Source organism: Petaurus breviceps, unplaced genomic scaffold, assembly GCF_028583685.1.
Source record: "Petaurus breviceps papuanus isolate PSGF00001 unplaced genomic scaffold, PetGlider_PUasm1.0 176, whole genome shotgun sequence".
NCBI classification, from domain to species: domain Eukaryota; kingdom Metazoa; phylum Chordata; class Mammalia; order Diprotodontia; family Petauridae; genus Petaurus; species Petaurus breviceps.
Genome location: NW_027185771.1, coordinates 5,884,164 through 5,908,359, shown reverse-complemented (window position 1 = coordinate 5,908,359; position 24,196 = coordinate 5,884,164). Strand labels below are relative to the sequence as shown.

The window sequence follows — 24,196 nt, the reverse complement described above, 5'->3', positions numbered from 1 at the left end:
TTCTCTCTCTCTCTCTCTCTCTCTCTCTCTCTCTCTCTCTGTCTCTCTCTCTCTCTCTGTCTCTCTCTCAGAATGTAAGCTGTTTGAGGCCAGGGTCATATAATCTTAAAATCTTTGTATCAGTAGTGTCTTAAGCATACAACAAGCTTAATTCAAGTTTACTGAATGAAATCACTGAACTCTAATCTTGGGGTGGAGGGGGCAACTTGGGGAGCACCCGCCATTCTCTGAAACTGCTCCCCCCAATAATCCATCTCTGAGCTGTTTTCAGCCTTCTGGGCATCCAGGCGCCTGAAGTGGTTAACCACTAGGCTTTTAGGGTATTAAATGATTTAGAGAACAAATCTCTGGCCAGCTTCGAGGCAGTCTGTGGCCGGAGTAGAGGCAGCAGATTTTCAATGTTCACCGGAAAAGAGAGAAAAATAACCATTTATGAAAGGACCACCTGTCTATCTTTCCTTACCCCATGTGCACTTTAAACACAGTGTCCCTGGTTCCAGTAAATTGGCTGCAGAGAAAATAGAGGGCTGAGTGTGTGAAATTCAGGAAAGGAAATGTTCAGGGAGGAAGTAATGGGGGGAGGGAGAAAGGGGCATGGACCCAGGGACATCTACACATACACAGAGCCATCACATCTGTTCCAAAGCTTGGATTAAATGTAAAACCCATCAGATCACAGCTTATCAGAACTCAATTCCTAATTAGGGAACATCTGGCATCCAAACTAACATTTGCACTGCCTTAGACCACTGGCCAGGGAGGGGGAGGAGAGAAGAAAAAGAAAAAAAAGACCCCCACAATATTCCTTAGAATCAGAGCCTCACAATCTGATGGAGGAAAAAACCATCACTGGCTTTGGAGGAAGAACACCTGGGTTCAAATCCTGGACTGACACTCACTTACTGGGGCAGATTTTTTTCAGCTCCCTGGGCCTCAGTTTCTCCATGTGTGAAATGAGGGAGTTGGACTATATTGGGGGTTCTTAATCCCTTTTGTGTTGTGGACCCCTTTGGGAGGCTGGTGAAGCCTCCGGCTCCCTTCTCAGAATCACAGTTTTAAAAGCATAAAATAAAACACATAGAGTTACAAAGGAAACCAACTAAATTGAAATACAGTTATTAAATTTTTTAAAAAAGTTCGCAGACCTCCCCCCCAGGCTAAGTGCACTTGGACTAGATGATATCTAAGGCTCCTTCTGGCTCTGAATCTTCTGATCCTATGACTGATGCTCAAAGGAGGGAGGGTCCGAGGACATTCACTCCAACCCCTGCTCAAAGCATCCTTTTCAAGTGCTCATTCAGCGTCCATTTAAAGACCTTAAGTACTTGAATAACTATTCAGTGCACTCAACTAATACAGAAGCACCTAGGTGGTCTATGGATAGAGCTCTAAGACTGGAATCAGGAAGACCTGAGTTCAAATCTAGACTCAGACATTTACTAGTTGTATGACCCTGGGCAAGTCATCTAACCTCTATTTGCTTCAGTTTCCTTATTTGTAAAATGGGGCGCTTACTTCCCAGGCCTGTTGTGAGGATCAAATAGAATAATATTTTAAAGTGGTTAGCACAGTGCCTGGTCTTTAGTAGGTGTCTAATAAATGTTTATTCCTCTTTCTTTCCCATTCTAATGGATTCTCAATGAATAAATATATGGCATGGGCTTAGTTAACTGTCAGAGTGTTATTCTACACACAGTATACCTCCCCCACCCCATGCCCTGATACTTCTCCTTGGAATTCAATAAGCAAAGACAAATTATGTTTGATCTTGAACTGTGGTGATCTTAATTTTGGATGATTTTCGCACTGCTACCAAAAGGTTACTGTTGTATTGCAGAGGAAATTGGAAGAGCTTTCAAGAGTGCCCAGGGGCCAGGCAGAGTGCTGAGGGCTGCCTTGTGTCTTCATCTTCTGATGCATTCAATGTAATTTCAGTAGTAAGGACTATTGGACCCAGAGTCAGGAAATGGGGTTTCTAGTCTATGAAACGGTCATTAGTGTCCTTCTCGTTCTGCCTTATTGGACTGAAGGTTCCCTGAGAAAGCATGTCTCTTATTAGAACATGGCATCACACCCAGTAGGAGCTTAATAAATGAATTAATTCTGCCATTCTGACTCTGTCACTTAGTTGCTTTCCCTCTCTGGGTCTCAGTTTCCTCATCTTTAAAATGAAAGGGTAGGACTGGGTAAGGGTGGCTCTTATAACTATGACACTCTGAGTGCTCTGTAGATTGCAAGTGGGATTGATTAGCTTCCTTTTGCAGAAGAGAAGAAACTGAGGCTCAGAAGGCCTCTTGCCCATGGTCACCTAGGGGGTGGGCAGCAGGGTCCAGGTTCATTTTCCTGACTCTGGGCCTAGTGCCCTCCCTCTTCTACCAGCCCGAACAGTCTATAGCCCAAGCTTCCTCCTAGTCCCAACACTGTCTGTATTCCAAGTCCTTTTCTAGCTCTGTTGTTCTGTGTTCTAAGGTCCCTTCTTGCTCTTAACCTTTTAGCAGACTTTGGAAATTCCTCAGGGACATTTAAAACCTAAGCGATTTTACAGAAACTCCCTTTCTTAGCCAGCAGAGGAGAGAAGGGAGGATAAGGCAGATCGCTTAGCAATTTGGGGGCATGCGATTCTCAGAGGGACCTCAGATCTATAAAAGGAGTCTGAAAAGTAGGAGTGGGCTCAGCTCATCCCAGAGTACCTCGGGCCGTGATCTCCTGCCAAGCTGCCTCCTCTACCAGCTGGGCCGGCTCATCCCGAGTCACCTGAAGCAGTCTAATTGCTTACTGGGGCTGCCTTCCTCTATCGATTAAAATGTTTGTTGGTGAAGCCTTTTCAATAAAGCTCTTCTTCAATTATCTCTCTAAATCTTGATGCCTCAAACCCAGAGGCTGGGAGCCTGGGGGTGGGGTGGGGTGGAAAAATGGGAGGAGGGAGATGCTAAAGTCTATCCATCAATAGCCTTTCTGGAGTCTGAGGCCCCTACACCTGCCAATGCACAGGCTCACAGAGGCTCAGAGATGGAAAGGGCCTCAGGACTCTACTGTTTTCAGAATGAAAACAGACTCTACATAACCTTAACAAGTCAGGTATCCACTCTGGGCCTCAGTCTCCTCATCTATACAATGAGGGAGATGGACCACAGATGATCCCCAAAGACCCTTACTATTTCTTCAGAGCCAGCTCCATGAGGCTCCTAAGTATGCCCTACAGAGAGGTCCCAGGAGGGGAGAAAAGGCTCCCAAATTTGGTGAGATCAGAGTTGACCAACAATTTAAAGATTTTGAGATGGAAGGGGGTTCCTAAGCAGGTGATGGAGGGAGATTCATGGACCAGAGATAAGGGGGTGAATTTTGATACCATCTTTGTTATGGGGATCAGTGGGACAACACGGGCTCCTTGCTAAGGTCTATTGCCTTATTTTTTTTCCCTCTGTGAAACAGACAAAACAGTGTTTGGTAAGGCATTTATGAGGAACACAGATGATGATAACAATGACAGCTAACCGTTAGTTTTATGCTTTAAGGGTGGCAAACCACTTGACATCCATCTAGTATCTTATTTGATCCTCCCCAAAACTCTGGGAGGCAGGTGCTGTTATTGTTCCCATTTTGCAGATGGGGAAACTGAGGCTGAGGGAGGACTGGAACTCAGGTCTTCCTGACTCCCAATTCGGCATTCTATCTCCTATGCTCCCTAGGGAGGTGGGGATTCCAATCCCCAACTCCAGGTCACTTTGTAGTTGCCATTCTCTGCCAAGGTGGGTGGAGAATCCTTTGATGGATGAGTGATTATTCTTTTGAGAAAGATCTTCCACAGCTATCATCATTTCCACAAAGATGGCAGGAAGGTTGTCTTCCCCTAACATCACCATTAACTGCTTCATTCTACCCCATTCTCCGTGGTAAAAAGGTCATTTTTTGATATAAAGATAAAATACAGTTCTATCCTTCATTCCTCTGGAAATCCCCAAAGAAGGACTTTGATACCATAGAATATGGAAGACAGAGATGCTTCTGGGAGATCTGCTCACTTATTTGGAATGGGCATAGGACTACAGGGTTATGTGTCCCAAGGAAGGCAACGACAGAAAGGAATTTTCCTTGTGCACCCCAATATTAATAGCACTGCTTTGTGGAGTAGCAAAAAAAAAAAACCCAAATGGGAAACAACAAAATAGATGCTGAGTGATCCAGAGAAGGCTGAACAAACCAGGGCAGACGAATGTGGGAGAGAATATTATCATTATAAGAAATGATGAATAGGAAGAATTCAAAGAAGTCTGGAAGACAGAGCAAAACAAGAAGAACCATCATAGCAACATGACGAGTGACATAAAGGTAAAGAATCCTGGTTCTGAATTTTGATCAACCAGAATGACCCATCTTAATCAAGGAGAACAGATGAAGAAACACCCTTCCCTCCTTTCTGTTGAGGTGGGCGGCCAGGAGTCTAGAAAGTCACATACCCCGTCAGATACAGGTGCTGTGCTGATGGATTTTTTTCATTGTTTTCCTTCATTATAAGGCAGTTGTCAGTGGTGGGAATGATCAGGGTATATAAGAAACCTTTTTTTTTAAATGGGCGTGAAGGCAGATCTCCTTCTGAGCACAGTGCTTGTGACATAATTAAGGTCCAGCCTGAGGTACTATGTCACATGGTGATCTCAGCAGACTGACCAACCACTCCGCAGGACATAGTTTTTGGCAGCCCCTTTGGTGGTCCTAGGCTGGATATGGGTACAGCCTGACCTGCCACTCAGCAGGGCATAATTTTTTGGCAGCCCCTTTGTGGGTCCCAGGCTGGATATGGGTACAGCCTGACCTGCCACTCCGCAGGAGATAATTTTTGGCAGCCCCTTTGTGGGTCCCAGGCTGAAGGCTTGCATGTAGGTGGGCCCAATGTTATTCTACAGCCTTGAGGGGTCAGGGGTAATATCCTTTTTACCTTGAAATTACCATTTTTTCTATTCAGAACACCTAGTAAGTGTATCCTTTTTTCTGGGCACCCTTCTAAGTACTGGGGATGCAGATGTTGGACACTTGGCTGGCCTCAGCTCTTAGGGAGCTTCTATTTCTAACAGGGGCAGACAACACATAATGGAATGCTGGAGGAGGGGAGAGGACACGTGGTCATGTAGTATGGAGATGGCTGGAGTCCTGGTTCAGAACAAGATGAGATTAAAAACAACACATCCTTAGCATGTTTATCTGTCCAGTACAACTGAAGGCCTTCACTCATAGGACCTTAGACATTGTGCAGTTCTAATCACCTCCTTTTATAGGTGAGGAAACTGAGATCCCATAGCCTGGCAGTTCTCATCAGGGAGGACCGGGAGAACTCTGCCTTCATCTAGCTTCTATCACTAACCAGCTCTGTGCCTTTTTAGCAAACTTCTTCCTCTTTCTGTGCCTCAGTTTCCCTATCTGGAACTTAGGAAAGTCAGTGTCTGTCCGATGACTTTTGCCATCTCTAACACTCTACCATATTATAAATATTTCCCCATTGTGGTGGGGCCTCCTGGATGAAGGTGAGTGCAGTGTGATTACTTACTTGTGTTTGGTGTGAAGGAAGGGTGGCGTGTGGCTCCCTGGGTGACGGCTGGAGGTGGGGGAGGCATGCTGGGTGGGGTCGATCTGGACTGCGTCTTCACCTCAGCCGGTGAGTCTGGCATCGTCGCTGCCTTCTTCTCTCTACTATCTGCTGGAGGTGTTGCAAGAAGGTGGGGAAGAACCAGAGAGAGCAGCGGGGAAGGAGGAAGAAGAGAGAGGGAGAGCAAGTCAGTGAGGGCTGGAGAGAAGGCCTGAATCCCCTGCTGTCTCCGCCCCTCCCCAGGTGTCAGCCGAGACTGGCCCGAGCGTTAGCTTTCAGGTGGCTATATCCCGGTGCGATATCCACACTGTATACACCTGGGCAAGTCTGCTTCCAGCAAACACACCAACCTGCCCCCGGCTCCTAATGAAAGAACTCTTCCCGCCCATCATCTTAATTAAGCGTGCTCATGCTACACCCAAGATAAGCACCAGGTGTTCTCTCACTGGCCTCCATGGTGCTGCTGGGCCTGGACTCCAGGTGACAGGTTGGGGATTAGAGACTCAGATTTGTTTTAATGACTGGGGAGGCAGCAGCCCCTGGAGAGGGGCCGCACACGCGTGTGTGTGTGTGTGTGTGTGTGTGTGTGTGTGTGTGTGTGTGTGTGTGTGTGTGTGTGTGTGTGTGTGTGTGTGTGTGTGTGTGTGTCTTTAACTCTTTCCCTGCCCTGTGTGAAGCTAGATTTGAACTCAGGTCTTCCTGACTGCAGGCCTCAAGCTCTATCCACGGTACCATCTAACTACCGACTTTGCAGAGAAGGCATCAATCTGCATTGGTAGAGGGAATTTCCTCATCTGGATGATCCTTAGGTCAATGACGCTTCTCCCTTCTAGAGCCAGCCTCTGGACAGCCGAGCACATTCCAGGGTGAGAAAGTCCAAGTGGGGCTGAGGTGACTTGGGTGGATGGGGATCATAGGGGCTGAGGAGGGGTAGAACTAAAGCAGGATCAGTGTTATGCCTTAGTGGTGGGCTGTAGTGGAGAGAACCCTGGCCTAGGAGCTAGAAGGGCTAGGTTTGATACTGACTTGACACTCGTTCTTTGCATCTGTAAAATGGGAAGGTGGGCTGGATTAGATTAGCTCTGATGGTTGGTGGGACACAGATAATTCCTTAAACTCTTTTTTAGAAATAAAAGTAACGGCTCACCCTCTTGTCACACTTCAAAGTTTATTCTCCTCACAACTATATGAAATAGTTAGGAATAACCCACATCTTGTTGGAGAGGGAGTTGGGTTAGTGGCTGGAGAGTGGCCTCCAAGGCCAGGAGGGTTCGAGTCCTGCCTCTGAGGGTTGTGCAGCCCTGGGAAAATCATTGAACCTTTCAGTGCCCTGGCCCAGTGGAAACAAACTCAAGTGGAAACAGGTGCTACTGAGTGAAACATCCCATATTGAGTTAGAAGGCCACATATCAATATTATCTTTACTTTATTAAATTTTGGATTTATTTGTTAAATATTCCCCAATTACATCGGGCTGCAGTTCAGAGTATTGTGGGCTCAGATGGGCCAAGGGCTCACCTCTCTGCCCTTGGCAACTCTTTAAGACCATAGGTGGCAGTTGCTGTTATTTCTGAGTTGTGTCTGATTCTTTGTGACCCCATTTGGGGTTCTCTTGGCAAAGACTCTGGATCAGTTTGCCATTTCCTTCTCCAGCTTATTTTTTTTACAGACAAGGAAACTGAGGCAAACAGGGTTAAGTGACTTGCCCAAGGTCACATAGCTAGAAAGTGTGAGACTAGATTTGAACTCAGGTTTTCCTGACTCCAGGTCTGAAGCTCTATCCACTGTGCCACCTAGCTGCCCAGTAAGTGGTAAAGAAGGCATTGGTGGAGGGAGTTTCCTCATCTGGGAGGTCCTTATGTCAATGAACTCACAGTTCCAGTCCCTACCCATTTTCTACATGGTACTTTAAGGTTTAGACAGCATTCCCACAACAATGGCCTTGTGATACAACATGGTCTGTCTGTATACGTATATATACACACATATACACAATCATATATATATAAATATACAAATATACATTGCTCTCTGTATCTCATCCTTCTCATTTTACAGAGGACCAGAGTGATGGGCAGAGAGGTAAAGAGAGAGCTCTCTCGGACCCTGGCCACCAGCCTCCACCTGGGCCATTTCTGTCTGCTGATCTGACTCTGGGAGCACCCACAGTCCTTGTGGGACAGGCAGCTGGCAGGAGATGTGTGTCGACCAGGGCAGTTTTGTTCCTGAATTACAGAATCTCTGAGCTGGAAGGGGTCTGACCCTGATCCCGCACAAAACCTCCAGGGATGGGCAGCCAACCACTTCCACTTGTGGAAACCTCTCATTCTTGGAGATTCTCCTCAGGTGGAATCTGCTAAATCTGTCTCCACTGCTCCTAATTCTTCCCTCAGAGGCCAAACAGAAAAAGTCCAATTCCTTTTCTTCTCCAATCTAAACAGCCCCAGTTCCTTCAACTGATCCTTGTACAGAGAGGTCTTCAGGCCCACCACCATCTTGTTTGTCCTCTGGGTACACTCCAACTTGGTAAGAGGTTGCTTAATGAGCAACCAACCCTTGGCCTACGTTTCTAGGAGGAAGGGAAAGGAAAGGCTGGCTTTTCAGGTGCGACTCTCTCTGACTCTCTCTCTCTCTCTCTCTCTTTCTCTCTTTCTCTGTCTTTGTCTCTCTCTCTGTCTCTGTCTCTCTGTCTGTCTCCCTCTCTGTCTCTCTCTGTCTCTCTGTCTCTGTCTCTGTCTCTCTGTCTCTCTCTCTGTCTTTCTCTCTCCCCCCCCCCCTCCTTGGTTACTTTCAGAAACATCACATTGAGTCCTGTTTGGGGCTGGTGAGACAGCCAGCAACAGGGGGAATCTGAGTCCATCAGGGATAGGATGCTCCAATCTCAGATAACTCTTCTCCTAAGGGGACATACAGGTTTGACACCTTCTTCCCCACATGGATATAGGGAGAATACACATTTGAACACTTAGTTACGGTTGTTCACACTTACATAGCCTGCCTGGGCTCCCATAATATTGGCTTTCTTCCCTTTTTATGTGTGCACCTGGACTTATGATCACTTGCAACCAGGCAATGCAGTAGTTTGAGTGTTGGACCTGGAGTCTGAAAGACCCAAGTTCAAGACTGACCTCAGACACTACTTCCTAGCTGTGTGACACTGGGCAAGTCAACCTCCATCTGCCTCAGTTCCCCCTTCTGTAAAATGGGGATAATAATAGCATCTAGAATATTTGCAAACCTTAAACTGCTCTGTAAATGCTAGCTTTTTGTTTTATAGTTGACCCAAATACATCAATCTTCTCTCCCCAAGGAAAGAAAGAACTTTCTAGCATCAGGGTTGTCCTGCAGTGGAGCAGTGTACCTTGTGAGCTCGTGAGCACCTTGTGACTGGGAGAGTTCAGGAAGGAACTGGAACATGGGGTTTGGAGCCAGAGGAAACCGTGAAAAGAACATGGGAGAGTACATTGGGGAGAATACAACCTCTGGAGGCAGGGGAGTTGAGTTCAAATCCTAGCTGTGATGTGTGTAATACTGGGGTGGCCTTGGACAAACCTTTCTCTTGTGTCTCAGTTTACTCAACTGTAAAATAGGGAGGTGGGGGAGGGGTTGGTCCCTTCCAGCTCTAAGGACTTGATGATAACTCACATTTATATAGCATTTTCAGGTTTATGGAGTACTTCCCCCATAAGAACCCTGGGAGGGAGCCTGCCTAGAGTATCCATATCCCCATTTTACAGAGAAGGAAACTGGGCACCTGCAGGCATGCAGCAGAGGGGATTCCTCCTAATGGGAGTGGAGGGAGAGAGGCCGTGCCCATCTCCTGATACCTTCTCATCTCTGGCACAAGATAATAAACCCTGGGAGGGCAGAAAGGGCCTGGGGGCAATGCTGAGCCCATAGGAGGCTGGAAAGCTGGACACTCCTGCTCTGTGGGATGGACGGTGTGCCCGGTTGGGTGAGGCCCTGAGCATAAGGGTGGAGGAGGGCACCGAGGGAGGAGAGACCAGTAAACATATCCCAGCTAAATAAGCTCTAGGCCCAGCACCTGCTGCTCGGATCAGCTGCAGCCAGGCTGCCCTCCCTCCCTCTCTGCTCACTGCATCACTGCTCCCCCCCCCACCCTTCAGCCCTCCCTCCAGCCAGCCCTCTTTCTCTTTCTCTCTCTCTCTCCTGTCTGCGAGGACTCATTTCTCTGATGGCTCAGCACATGTGTGGCCACAGCTGTGGGGATCTGTCAAAGGGTTATACGGCTGGACCTGGGCCTGCAGAGCCAGACCGAGGACCAAACATGGAAAACCTCGCCTTGCCTGGCCGGGAAGGCCCTGCCAGCATCTGGGAGAAGGTGTCATTGCCTTATGGGGCCTAGAGCCCCATGGGTCTTGTTCCTGGTCTGGAGGCACTTAAGTCTAACATGGTCTCCATCTGATCTGACACACGTGCCCCAGGATCAACAGCCCTCAGAGATGTCCTGCTCCTGTCTAAATAAAGTCTTAGACTTCTCCAAAGAAAGCATGATATATTCTCTCTCTCTTTCTCCCTCCCTGCTCTCTCTTCTCCCACCTCCCTCTCCCCCCCCCTCTCTCTCTCTCTCTCACACATACACACACACTCCCTCCCCTTCCCCCTCCCTCGTCTCTCTCCCACCCCCAGATCAGACTGGAGAATAACCTCTCAGTCTTCTATTTTATCCCTTCGAAGGCACTTTTAAGACTAGGACTTAAATTTCACAAAGTCCTTGGGAACAGGTAACATGGATGGTGATATGTCTCATTTTACAAGTGAGGAAATTGAGGTTCAGTGAGATGCAGGGGACAGAAAGGCAAAGTGAAAAGAAGTAGATGGAAGAAACCTGCCTTCAATATTAACAGGTGACTTTAAGGATTAAAAAGCACGTTACACACATTATCTCATTTGGGATGCACAGTAACCCTGTGAGGCTGAGCATAATACTGGAGGTATTATTCTCCCCATTTTATAGATTCAATTATTGAGGCTCAGATAGGTTAGCTGTCTTTCCCAGGGTGACATTGCTTGTAAGTGGGAATTGGAATAAGTTCTTTCCTGGCTCCAAAGCCAACATTTTTATACTACAACGATCAACACCAATGGGCAGGTAAGCCCATGCACTCCAGAAATGGCACCCCCTCCCCTGCTTCCACCTGCCCTACCTCCAGCCTAGCCTGGCAGCCATCATCCAGAGAAGCAAGGTTGCCACCTTCACCACCTGCTGACCAATGCCACCATTAAGGCTAGGCTAGCTGAAGCCATGAAGGTAGAGGAGGCAGCATGTGGTAGCCATAATTTAACCCAGGTGGATTAAATTGATTTAACTGGCACTTTCCCCTAAGTCCCTAGTGGAGAGATCCCAGAACCCTGAGCCCAAGAACCTTGGGGATAGAAGAGTCCTGCCCTCCATCTGTCCTGCTTCCAGATTGTCTCCTACAGACATCATCATCACCATCATCATCTTCATCATCACCACCATCACCACCACCACCATCATCATCATCACCATCATCTTCATCACCACCACTACCATCATCTTCATCATCACCACCACCACCACCATCATCACCATCATCTTCATCACCACCACCTCCACCACCACCATCATCATCATCTTCTTCATCATCACTAGTATTTATATAACACCTTAAGATTTTACATGTTATTTCATATGATCCTCACAACAATCCTGTGTAGTAAATACTATTATTATTCCCATTTTATTTTATTTATTTATTTTTTAAAAAGCAATAGGGCTTAAGTAACTTGCTCAAGGTTACATGGCCAGTTATTTCTGGGTGGGTGCTAAGTGTCTGAGCCCGGGATTTGATCCCCAGGTCATCCTGACACTGGGGCCGGTGCTCTTACTCGCTGTGCTACATGGCTGCCCCAATTATTCCTGTTTTATAGATGAAGAAACTGAGGCTGAGGAAAGTCAAGTGATTCGTCACACAGTTAATAAATACATGATTGGGCTTAGGTCTTCCTGATTCCAACTCTAGTTTTCTATCGTTGTACCACAACAATGAAGGGAGTAACCCTGTTGAGTAAGGGGCACACCATCCCCATGACCACAAACACCAGCCACTGACCAACTGCCACTAATGGGCAGATGGGCCCTAGCAGCATTATACAGATGAGAAAACTGAGGTTTAAAGAATTGAAACTGATCATTTAGAAGCTGCCCAGCAGCAGCAGCAGCAGCAGCCCCCGGGCCACTAGCCCTAATTCCAGGTGGCCCCCAGAGCCACAGTCCAGGGAAGTGACCGTTGTGAAGGTTGGATGTGGCAACTGCTTCTGTGGGTGGTGCAGTGCTCACCTCCCCAGCAACCATGGCTACCCAAAGCCTGGAAATGAGGTCTGTCCTCCAAGGTCCTTATTACTGTCAAATGGCCAACATCAGAAATAGATATGTTTTCATTAATGAAAAAGATATGAAAGAAGTCGCATTGCCAGCTACGTTGCCACTGCACCCAAAGGACCTTTTCATCTGACTTGCAGCTGAAACATTCCATATACATTGTTTCCCCTTATTAGAATGTGAGCTCCTTGAAAGCAAGAAATATTTTGTCTTCCTGTTGTCATCTGGCACTTTTCATGCTGTTTTGCACATAATGAGTTCTAAATACGTGATTTTTCAATCATTCATTTATTCAGTACACTAGCCTAACTCTGACATGATTTAGCTGTATGACCTTGGGCAAGTCATTGTCCTCACTGGGACTCAGTTTCTTCATCTGTAAAATGATGGGGCTGGGCTAGATGATCTCTGAGGTCTCTTCCAGATTTACCATTCTATAGTTCTGTGTTCTGTGGAAGGTCAGGTAGAACCTAGATTGGAACCCAGGGCTCCTGACTCCTTGACCAGCATTCTTTCCCACTATATCATATTACTGGTAATTATCTCTAAATGCTACTTTCATTATCTTCTTCACTCAAAAACCTTCAGTCGGTCCCTATTTCTTTCTTTTTTAATCTTTTATTTTTTTCCAATGACACACAAAAACACATTTTTTTTAGCATTTGTCTTTTTTTAAAAAATTTTTTATTCCAAATTCTTTCCTACCCACTCTCCCTTGCCCCCTCACTGAGAAGGCAAGCAAATGGATATCCTTTTTCTTTTTAAAAAAGTTATTATTTTTTTTAAGCAGTTGGGGTTAAGTAACTTGCTCAAGGTTACATGGCCAGTTATTTCTGGGTGTGGTGCTAAGTATCTGAGCCTGGATTCGATCCCCAGGTCATCCGGACACAGGTGCTGGTGTTCTTACTCACTGTGCTAGCTGGCCACCCCCAAAAAGTTATTATTTTCATCTTTTAAAAAATATCACTTTCATTTTTAAATGTGTCCTCTGCTTACCTAACCAAAGAGCCATCCCCTGTGACAAAGAATTAAAAAGGAAAGACAACAACTCAGCAAAATTAATCGATAAATGAATGGACCTCACAACATATAGTGTTTTGCTCCCATCTCTGCAAAGAAGGGAGAGACAGTCATAATCGTAGCTCTTCTTCAGGGCCAAGCTTGGTCACTGTCCTTTTTAAAAAGTTAATTTTTGAAATTCTGAAACTTAACACCCCAAAATGGACATTTTCATAGACAAACTAGAACAGAAAGTCACCTTTGTATGTAAAACCATGGATCTGTATTCCATATAGCCTGCTTTTTAAAAAGTATATAATAAATTCATCATGTTACTTTCGAAGCCGGTTGGCTTGAAAGTATTTCCTTTCAAACTTCCTTCTGTTCCCTTCTGCGCATTTTCAAAAATGCTTCAATGACCATATTTTTTAGGGGGTGTGTGGAAGCAACATTATTATTAGTTTCCCTCCCCAGAAATCTCTTCCAGTTGAGAAGAAAAACAAAACCTTTAGAACCAACATTCATGGCTAAGCAAAATAAATTCAGGTATATCATGCTCTGCACCCTGAGTCCACCATCTCTGACAGGAGGCAGGTAGGATTGTTCCTCAATCCCACTTTTACAAGAAGTTTTTCCCAATTCTATTCAATGCTAGGCCCTTTCTTCGGCATCTATTCCAGTTTACCAAATTCGTAGCTAAGTGGTGCAGCGTATAGAGTGCTGGGCCTAGAGTCTAGAAGACCCATCTTCCTGAGTTCAAATCCAGGCTCAGGTACTTACTAGCTGTGTGACCCTGGGCAAGTCATTTCACCCTGTTTGCCTCAGTTTCCTCATCTGTAAAATGAGCTGGAGAAGGAAATGGCAAACCACTCCGGTATCTTTCTTTGCCAAGAAAACCCCAAATGGGGTCATTTCATGGCTGAAATGACCAAAACTCTCTCTCTCTATCTATATAGGCACATATACTTTTACATATATATGCATACACACACAAATATAGTTCATAGTTGTTTGAATGCTGTTTCCCTCATTAGATTGTCAGCTCCTTGAAGACAGGAATGTTTCTGACTTGCTTTGTATACACAGTGCCTGGCGTGTAGTAGGCACTATGTAAGGCACATAGTAAGTCTCTGTTGACTTGACTCTAGAGTCAGGATCAGACATTATATCGATCAGAGTTCTATCTTTCAAAGTTATTTTTCTTTAAAATATCACCACTAGAACATTATAGAACTTGTTGTCCCAGTTATGCTCTTTCCAACTGGCATCAGTTCTAGGTCCCTATTTTTATTATATCAAGTATAAACCTTTGTTCTCCATAACTCTGTGATTATTTTTCACTCCTCCTCTCGCTCAATCATAGGCTGTTTGTAGACAAGCCAGCTTTGTCACTTCCCATGAACACACCATCCTATCCCTGCCTTTCCACCTCATTTTACCTTGTTCCATTGCCCAATGTACCTTTAACTCTTTCCTCTGTTTATCCACATCCTACCTGCCCTTTAAGGCCCAACTCAAGGCCCACCTTGCTTGACTCCTCTGGCCTTCAGTGATTTCTCTCTCCTCTGTACTAGTCTATACCTGTTGCCTTCATCACATAAATTAGCCCTTGTCTTTATTATCTGCCAATAATTTCATAAGTCACATATAAATTCCTTGAAGTCAAAGATCATGTCTTAGAGACATTCACAGATTGCCCATGACCCCTAAAGGAAAACCTTACACCTAGTAAATACTCAATGAGCACTCAATGACTGGTTGCTAAGCTCTTGGAGGACAATCTGTGGCCCTTGTCCTATTCCTGTGGCCTGGCCTGGCCCGGAGTCTGGGTCTTCTCACCATTCTGAGAGCCTGTAAGGACCAAACCAAAGAGAAGGGGCTGTTTGGGAGACAGATGAAACCAAGGGTTTTTCCCAGCCAGCTGCCTTTTTCTTCTGGTCAGTGTGCTGTAAATAACCAGAGACATCATGAGCCTGAGCTGTGGTCAGCAAAGTGATCACCAAGGGAGGATGGGAGTCACACCAGAGACTCACACCTCCCTTCCCATATGGCTCTTTTGCCCTGATTCCAAGGCTCTCTGTTGCTGTCTGTAAAAGGGAGGCAAAATGAATGGAGAGTGTGGCGCTGATCCCTTGCTTATCCACAGGGCCATAGCTGACGTCTGCATAGCCCTCCCTCAATTAAATCCCACTCTCCTGCATGTCACAGCATCACCTCCCTGATGTTATGGTCCTCTTCCAGAGAAAAGGGCAAACAACACTGAGGAACAGGATGCCCCCACCCTGACAGGCTAGTGCAGAAAACACTGGACTGGGGCTCTTCTCAAAGCCGTCCCAGCACTTGTGAGGGGAAGCTGGGGCTAATGTCAAGGCCCCAGATATCCCTCAAGGATGGACTCTACTAGGCAGCCTTACATAGGGGCAATCTGGACCTGAAGGCTCCAGGGAAAAGGAAACAGACCCATAGATGACTGGCCTGACCTGGTCTGTTTTCTAGGCTCCATTCATTCATTCCATAAATATTTCTGTAGCTCAGACTATAGATGGTAAAGTGGAAAGAATGCTAAAATGGGGATCCTGGGACCTGAGTTTGAATCTCACTTTGTTCAAAAGTCACTTAGCCCTTCTGGGTCTCAGTTTCCCCATCTGTAAAAAGAAGAGGTTTTATGAGATGACTTGTAAGTCCCCTTCTAGCTTCTGACCTATATTCATATGTGAGGGCACTCAGATATTGTCGGACTTCCAAGATCACTGTAGGTACCTTCGATGTAATCTCCTTGAAGGCAGGCATGATTTGCTTTTGCCTCTGTATCTCCAGTGCCTAGCACAGTCATTGGCACCTAGGAGACACTGAGAACATGCCTGCAGACTGGTCAACTGATTGACTGATCTTGGGTGTGGGACAGATTGTAAACCTTCGATGACTTAACCTTTGGAAGCTTCTGTGAAGGAAAAAGCCGTCACCTTTCAGCCAATCTAATGGCAATTCTCTACAGATTTAGCCGAAGACAAACACATCCTCGGTGGGTTCATCGCCAGGATGGTGCCCTAAGCCTTATCGGTGTGGGGAGCCAGCTAGACATATTTATGTCTAATCGGAGTCTTCTTAGGCCATTAGCAGATGCTAAAAGGACTGAGTTACTGAGTTCAGTGGCTTTCCATAAGTGGACGTCATTTGCCCTGAATCTGGATTTCCTTATCTCTTGTTTGTTCTTCATGTTTTGAAAAGTGACAATACAGGGTGATGTCTTGACTTGTGCAGGAATTGGATTTAAGTGAGGGAGAGTTACCCAAGTCATCGGCCTCACTCTCTCTTCTAGAGTCATTGAAGCCCAGTGTCAAGACAAGACAAGATGATGGGTGATGGCCTGGGGGACAGTGGACGACCTTGGTGTCTTCGGTGACTAACCAAGCTCGAAGTGCTCTACAGAGCCTGCTTCATCCACCTTCGGGGCTTTTGGAACAAACTGTTTTTATCCATCCATTCTGCCGGGGCTGTGCTTGGGGTAGATGTCCCCCTAACTCACTGACTGCTTTGAGGCCTGGTGGTCATCTTCAATCTGGGTTAGCCCATCAGGGGAGACAGTTTACCAGGATGGGGCTGCTGTGTACACCATAGTTTCTTTGAGCCACAGGTGAGTCAGGTAGGCCCCAGGGGTAGATGGGCAGCCATGAAAAGGGCTCCGCAAGCCCTCACACCAGAGGTGTTAGTACTCCTGAACACGCCCCAAACCCCATACATCCTCATTTGTAAAATGGAAATAATGATACCTAAAGAATCTCCTTCTCACGGTTATTGGAAGGTTCAGTAGAGATTGCATGTAAAGCTCTTCGTAAGCCTTAGAGTGCCAATGAATAAAATAATTAATTAAAAATAAATTAAAATAATTAATTAAATTATTATTTTGTATTTTTATTTTAGAATTTTTTTTATTTAGAATTTTAGAATGATTTTACCCCCTCGCTTTTTCCTCCCTAGTTGGGCTGTATGAGAGCTGAAAGCAGGATTAAAAAAAAATCTGTATTCCTAATATTGACTGGGCAGAGAGTGGTTCTTCAACAAATACTGATCTGCTCCACTGACGGATGTCCATTTAGGAAATTTCTCTCATTAAGCTGCTGGTTACCCTCCTTCACTATAAATAAACACATTTTTTCTGAGTAAGGGAGCCTCCTTCCTTCCCTTCTCTTCCCCCATTCCAGGGAAATCTTATTCCTACATTTATTTGCTTACCATTGAGTAAGTGACAGCAGGCTCCGAGCTGGGCCAAGTTCAATAGACCTCAGGGGATTGGCTGCCAGTGAGAGCCCCCACAAGGCTCCATCCCTAACCTGGAGACCTGGGGCTAGTGACTGAGGAAGGGCCAAACAGCAGCCCCACTCTTCCAGGCCTTCTAATTAGTTTCCCAGACAGTGGTAGCCTTGTCTGGGATTAGGCCCCCTGTTTCCTGCCCCCCTCTCCCTCTTTTCAGTCCCCCTCCCCGCCAGTTCTTCAGCCAAGGTCCATTTCCATGTCTGGTGAAAGCTCCCACTTTCCAGACCCAAAGCATCCTGCTGCGGAGAAGGCTTTGGACTGGGGCCAGCTTGAGTCTCAGTTCCTGGACAACCTCGCCACCCTGTCGGCCAGCAGACGGCTGACTGCCATCCAAGGCAGGCTGATTTTACCTGTTATAAATCAGCCTTGAACAGTGACTCTGTCTCTGTCTCTGGGTGCATTACCCACTGTCAGACATTGCTCTCCACAGCTGCATTCTCTGTTATTTCCATCACCTGTGAACTGGGACAGCAGGGAGAAGCTGGGCAACTAAGCTGCCTGGGTTCTTTTTGAAGAGGTCAAAACAGCACGCAGAGAATGAAGTGCTAGTCTTCTGGGAGGCTGCCTGGAGGGAGGGCCGACTTTCCATGGCTAGTTTTCCCACTAGGCTGAGAGGAATGGGAGGTCCTAGAGCAGTATTGCATAAACTCTGGCCTGGCCCAAGTTCCTGGGGGCCCCTTCCCTTCCTCTTCATCCCTGGGTGTAACCCTCTTCCATGCTGTATTAGGCTAAAATTGAATTCAACATCTGCCCCCACAAACCCTTCTTTGAGCTTTCTGGCTTCCTGGTTCCGTATCAGTGACACTGATGCCCTCCAAATGACCAGCCTCCTAACTGTGGAGGCACTTTGGGGTTTGTTTTCCACTTCAAAAGTCCATTACGTGAAGGTTTACCAGGAAGGGGTTGGGTAGAAAGATCAATAGGCTGGAGACCCCTATAGGATCACAGGAATCTAGGGAGGTTTCTCAGGGATCATTTAATTCAGGGGTGGGGAACCTGCAGCCTCGAGGCCACATGTGGCCATACTCAAGGACCTAGTGGGTCCCGCCCCTGAAAGGATTCTTCATCTTGGGTCCATGGACCCCCAAGAGCTCTGGAGATTGCCAGGGATCCATGAATTTGTTTTTAACTTTTTTGACAAGTGTATTTACTTGTTTCCTTTCTCAATCCCATGCATTTTGTGCATTAAAACAATATTCTGAGAAGGGATTCATAGGCTTCCCCAGATTGCCAGAGGGGTCTAAGATACAAAAAAGGGTTAAGAACACTGATCTAAGGCCAACCCTTCTGTTTTACAGAGCTAGAAGCAGTGGGCCAGAGAGGGTAAAGAAGTTCCCTGAAGTTTCTGTTATTAAGTGGCAGACTTGGGATTTGAACCTATGTCTTCTAACTCCAAATCTGGCACTCTTCTTCCCACACTCAAGCAATCAACATTTATGAGGCCCCTACGTGTGCCTGGCCCGGTGCTAAGCATAATTCCAGACTGCATCTCTAGCACTGTTGTAAAATGAGATTTTGTTGGTCCTGCTTCAGAGGGACCAGGGATAGGTTCAAAAGTGAAGCAAGGAGAAGCCATGGTGGCAAGTCCTCCCCCTGTCCACAGCTGCCCTTGCCCAATGCCTGCTGGTTTCCATGGAGAGCATCCAATGAGAGGTTCTGGCCAAGTTTGGCCCTGGGCACTGGAGAGAACAAATTTTCAGTGTTGGGAAGACCTGGTGCCAGCTGGCGAGGGCACTGTGAGAATGGGCACGGGAAGACTTTACTGAAGGGAGGCGTGCTTTAAAAGCCAGCCCGGTGGTAAAAGTGGGAGTGATGAACATTGGAAGAAGAGGGTGGGGCCCAGATGTGGGAACACAGCATGCCCTGGTTGGCCACATCCAGGTAGATGGAAGAGACTGTGCCTATGCTCATTTGCATATCCCCACCCACAATTTCAATAAGCCCACGCAAAAGTTCTCAAAGGGAATGCTGGTCCTCCTGACTTTTCTTTCACCTAGTCATGATTAACCTAGATCTTTTTGCCACAGATGGTATTAAAAAATTAGAGCAGAGAGGAGGGAGACCCAGAGCCCATGGGAAAATGGAGGAGTCATATAAGCCATAACAAGTCTTTTTCTGGATGCAGGTGAGAGAGCAGTTATTATATTCTAGCTCTATTTCTGGAGGCCGCTTCCCCCCAGAGCCTTCATTCTTTGACAAGTGGGCCACTGCAGCCTTGAATGGATGAGTGCGGTTGGGGTGGCACTATGCAAGAGAAGGGAAGTTCTTAGGTCAGGCCCAAATTCAGTACCATCTAATTGGTCACACCAAGATCAGAGGTTGGTGTACCACAGGGGGGTGTCACTAGAGGCGATACTTAACAGTAGGATGACCCATTTGGAGTGACAAATGTGAGCATCAGTGATAACTTCAAGAGATTCCAATGGGGTCTTTGAGATCTGACATCAGGTGGCCAAAGGTATCAAAGGTTTTTATTGTGTTTACTGTGTGCCAGGCACAGGGTTGAGCACTGAGGATACGAATATGGAAAAGAAAGATGGTGCCTGCCTTTGAGGAGGTATGGTGGTTGAATACAAAGTCGGGGATAGCTAATCTGGGGCCTTTCCCCCACACGGAAATTTGGTGAAGAACTGTCCAATAGACTGGTGAAGAGAGGGATTCTGCTTTGAAGTGACCTTATAAAAGGGCTCCAGAGACTGAAGCTGCTTGGGAGGGTTTGCCAACATTCATTGGGTAGGTTGATCCCTCTGAATTTACTTTGCCCTCTTAGAGTTTACTGTTCAGGGTAGGCTTCCAGCCATGTCAGAGAAAGAAATAGGTTCTATTTAGGGCTAGCTTCTCAATTGAATGGAAGTCTGCTGTCAGGGCTATGCCCATTGCTGTCCCTTCCCTCAAGACACTGCTCTGAAAGGATATTTCAGTCTTTGGGGCTGGGGAGAGGAGGGAGAAAGAAGGAGAAACTGGTGAGAATAGACAGTACCGCTAGCTGGAAGGGAGGATAAGTATAGAATGTTTCATCCTGGATGAGTGGGTGGGTCATGAAGAATGAAGTCTATGGATGGTGAGTGGGGACAAGTTTAGAAGTAGCCCCTTACTCAACTCACCTGGCCACTGAAGAAGACAGCAAAGGGAATGACCGTGGAGAGGATGGGCAAAATAAGAGGCAGAATAACACTTACTAGCCACGTGACCTTGGGCAAGTCACTTAACCCCAATTGCCCTGCCTTCCCCCCTCCAAAAAGATAAAAAAATATAAATAAGGGGCGGGGGTTATACTCATCCCTGTGTGACAATTGCTAAGAACCCTATCCCTTCTGAGACTCAGTTTTCTCACTTGTAAAGCAGCTGTTCCGTCTACCTTGTCAGCTTCATAAGTCCAGTGACTCCATATTACCTCCAGGATCAAACAGGAAATCTCGTTTGGCTTTGAAAGCCTTTCATAAGCTGGCCATTACCTACCTTTCCAGTCTTCTTACACCTTACTCCCTTCTATGTACTCCATGATCCAGTGACAGTGGCCTCCCAGCCACTCCACTCAACAGTTATCCCTTCCACATGACTTCGCCCATCACAGTTTCCACAAACCGAGGGTCAGAATGAGAAATTAAATGGGAATTTTGGGGGAGCTTTGCAGAAGCCGCAGACAACACTCAAAGGCCAGCAGATGACACAGAGAAAGTTTAGAAACTCAGGATTGCATAAAATATATGCATGGCATTGTATAGTATCAACCCAAATTTTACAGTAAGGTACTGTAAGCGCCCTATAAAAGAAGGCAAAATCAGATTTCTTCTCCAGCATGAAGAGAGCCAAATGATTTTACACAGATTTTCCAGATCAAAGGGGTGATGTAGAAAGGTGATGTTGTATTTCCCAACCCTGTCCCCCACGTGGCCCCTTCCTCATCACCGCCTCCTGGCTTCCACGGCTTCTTTCCACTCTCAGGTGAAGTCCTACCTCCTCCTCCAGCTCTCCTTCCCTTTGAGACTACCTTTGATGTGCCCACCTACACTGTGTTTGTCCATAGCGGCTCGCTCACTTTCTCCCCTCCCCCCCCCCCCCCCCCTTTAAGACTCTGAGCTCCTTAAAAGCAGAATTTCTTTTTCGGGGCAGGGGAAGCTTTTCTTTATATCTCCAGCACTAAGCATGACACATGGCACAGAGGAGGCACCTGATAATCAATGCTAGCTGACTGATTGATTATCTCACAAGGCTATTGTGAGAATCAATAATAAAAGCTCATTATACTTTCATAGGGCAGCTGGATGCTTCAGTGGATAGACTGCTGGGCCTGGAGACAGGAAAACCTGAGTTCAAATTTGATCTTAAACACTTACTAGCTATGTGACCCTGGGCAAGTCACTTAGCCTAATTTGCCTCAGTTTCCCCCTCTGTCAAATGAGCTGGAGAAGGCAATGGTAAACTGCTATAGTCTGTCTGCCGAGAAAACCCCAAATGGGGTCACGGAGAGTCATACATGACTGAAAAAACTCCAGGACTAATACTTCTATAGGGCTTCCAATAACTTCACAACTCTGTGAAGTATTTTTGTACCCATTTTACAGATTGGGCTCAGGAAGTCAAATGACAATGCTTCTGTTTGTGCCCTTGATTCTACCCTGTGTTGTCTCCTCAATCGTTTTTCCCCCATTCAGTTCTCAATCACTTTCTCCATAGGTTTCTCCTCTGATATCTACATGTGTCCAAGTCTCTCCCATACTTAAAAAAGTTTCACTTGTCCCTACTATCCCTTCAAGATGTTGTCTCTGTCTCTTCTCAGTTAGAGCCATTTCTATTTGAAATTCTGTCCTACCCCATCCTATTCTATATGTCTGTTTCCTCATCTCCCAATCACTTCCCAACTCCTGGCAATCTCGGTTCTGACTTCACCACTCGCCGATGATTGCTGCTGATCTGTTCACAGCTACATCTGGTGACTTATTCTCAGTCACCTCCATCCTTCTTGTTACTCTCTCCTCCCGGGCTTTTCATGCCCTTGTTCTCTCTGCCCACCTGCCCAAAAGCTCCATCCCAGTGTCCTTTCCTTCTACGCCCACTCTCACTGATCTCTGGAATTCCCATGCAGGTGACTCCCAAATACAGACATACCTTGGAAATATTGTGGGTTTGATTCCAGACCACAGTAACAAAGTGAATATCACAATAAACCAAGTCACACAAATGTTTTTTTGTCTTTTTTGGGGGGGAGGGGGGCAAGGCAGGGCAATTGGGGTTAAGTGACTTGCCCAAGTAAGTGTTAAATGTCTAAAGCCAAATTTGAACACAGGTCCTCCTGACTCCAGGGCTGGTGCTCTATTCACTATACCACCTAATTGCCCCAAAGTCATATGAATTTTTTGGTTTCCCAGTGTGTATAAAAGTTATGTGTCCACTTTATTGTAGTCTATTAAGTTTGCAATAGTACTGTGTCTAAAAAAATGTACATATCTTAATTAAAAATACTTTATTGCTAAAAAATGCTGTCATCTGCACCTTTGGTAAGTTGTAATCTTTTTACTGGTAGAGGGTCTTGCCTCAATGCTGCTGGCTGCTAGACTGATCAGGGTGGTGGTTGATGAAGGTTGGGGAGGGAGTGGAGCTCTGGCAATTTTTTTTTAAACAATTAGGGTTAAGTAACTTGCTCAAGGTTACAGGCCAGGTGTTTCTGGGTGTGGTGCTAAGTATCTGATCTCGATGTGCTCTTACTCACTGAGCCACCTGGCCGCCCCTAAGCAATTGGGGTTAAGTAACTTGCTCAAGGTTACACGGCCAGGTGTTTCTGGGTGGGTGCTAAATGTCTGCGCCCGGATTTGATCCCAGGTCATCCTGACTCTGGGGCCAGTGTTCTTACTCACTGTGCTACCTGGCCGACCCTCTGGCAATTTCTTAAAGTAAGACAACGAAATCTACCACACTGATCGACTCTTGCTTTCACCTGAACACTTAGAAGTCATTGTAGGGTTATTAATTGGCCTAATTTCAATATGGTTGTGTCTCAGAGAATAGAGAGGCCCTAGGACAGGGAGAGAGATTGGGAAATGGACAATCAGGGGAGCAGTCAGAATACACACAATATTTATTGATTAACTTTGCCATTTTGTATGGACATGGTTCATGGCACCCCAAAACAATTACAATAATAACATTAAAATTCACTGATCACAGATCACCATAACAGACCTAATAATAATGAAAAAATCTGAAATATTGCCAGAATTAACAAAATGTAATACAGAGACATGACGTGAGCACGTGCTGTTGGAAACATGGTGCCAAGAGACTTGCTCACCATACAATTGCCACAAAACTTCAATTTGTAAAAAATGCAATATCTGTGAAACTCAGTAAAATGAGATATGCCTAGATATCCCCTCAACTCTGCCCAATGCTCCTTGTTAAGCTCTAGTCCCACATCACTAACTGCCACTGGTAGGCCCTGGAGGAGTCTCAAACTCAACAGGTTTGAAATGCACCTCATTAAAACCACCCCCTCCTTGTCTTCCAGTGTCTCCTCTTTCCAGGACATTGTCCCCATTACTGCCGAAATCACCTTCCCTGAGCACAGGCTTGACTATGACACTTTTCTGATTAAGAGCATTGAAGACCTGTTTAGGCTTCTAGGATGAAATCCAAAGCGGTCAGCATGGCATTCGAGGCCTTCCCAGGCTGATTCCAGCTGCCTTTGCCAAGCTTTTGCACATGACTCTCCTTTGCAACCTGTTCCAACAAAACTGGCCGATTTACTGATCTCTGAGCTTGTCCTTCCAGCTCCTATCTCCATACCTTTGCACAAGCTCTCTCTCATGGCTGGAGCACACTTTATCTTTCAAATTCACCTCTTAGAATTTTGAGTTGTCTCTGAGGTCCAGTTCACTGCCAACACCACAAGGAACCTCTATCTCCTTGGTGGTTAGTGTTCTTGCTTAGCTCAATTA

General features: G+C 46.1%; 1 protein-coding gene across 5 annotated transcripts in view; it reads right to left on the bottom strand.

Annotated features, from left to right (window-relative positions):
• The window catches only part of CBFA2T3 (CBFA2/RUNX1 partner transcriptional co-repressor 3), a 130,202-nt gene that overhangs the window by 41,643 nt on the left and 64,363 nt on the right, over window positions 1–24,196 (bottom strand). For 3 of the 5 annotated variants that reach the window (XM_069085547.1, XM_069085549.1, XM_069085550.1), the window contains exon 2: window positions 5,543–5,692. In XM_069085547.1, the coding sequence (XP_068941648.1) occupies window positions 5,543–5,663 (121 nt within the window). In that variant the 5' untranslated portion in view covers window positions 5,664–5,692. Of the gene's footprint in view, window positions 1–5,542; window positions 5,693–24,196 lie in introns of those variants that run through there. The other 2 variants (XM_069085548.1, XM_069085552.1) reach the window with 2 other exon arrangements.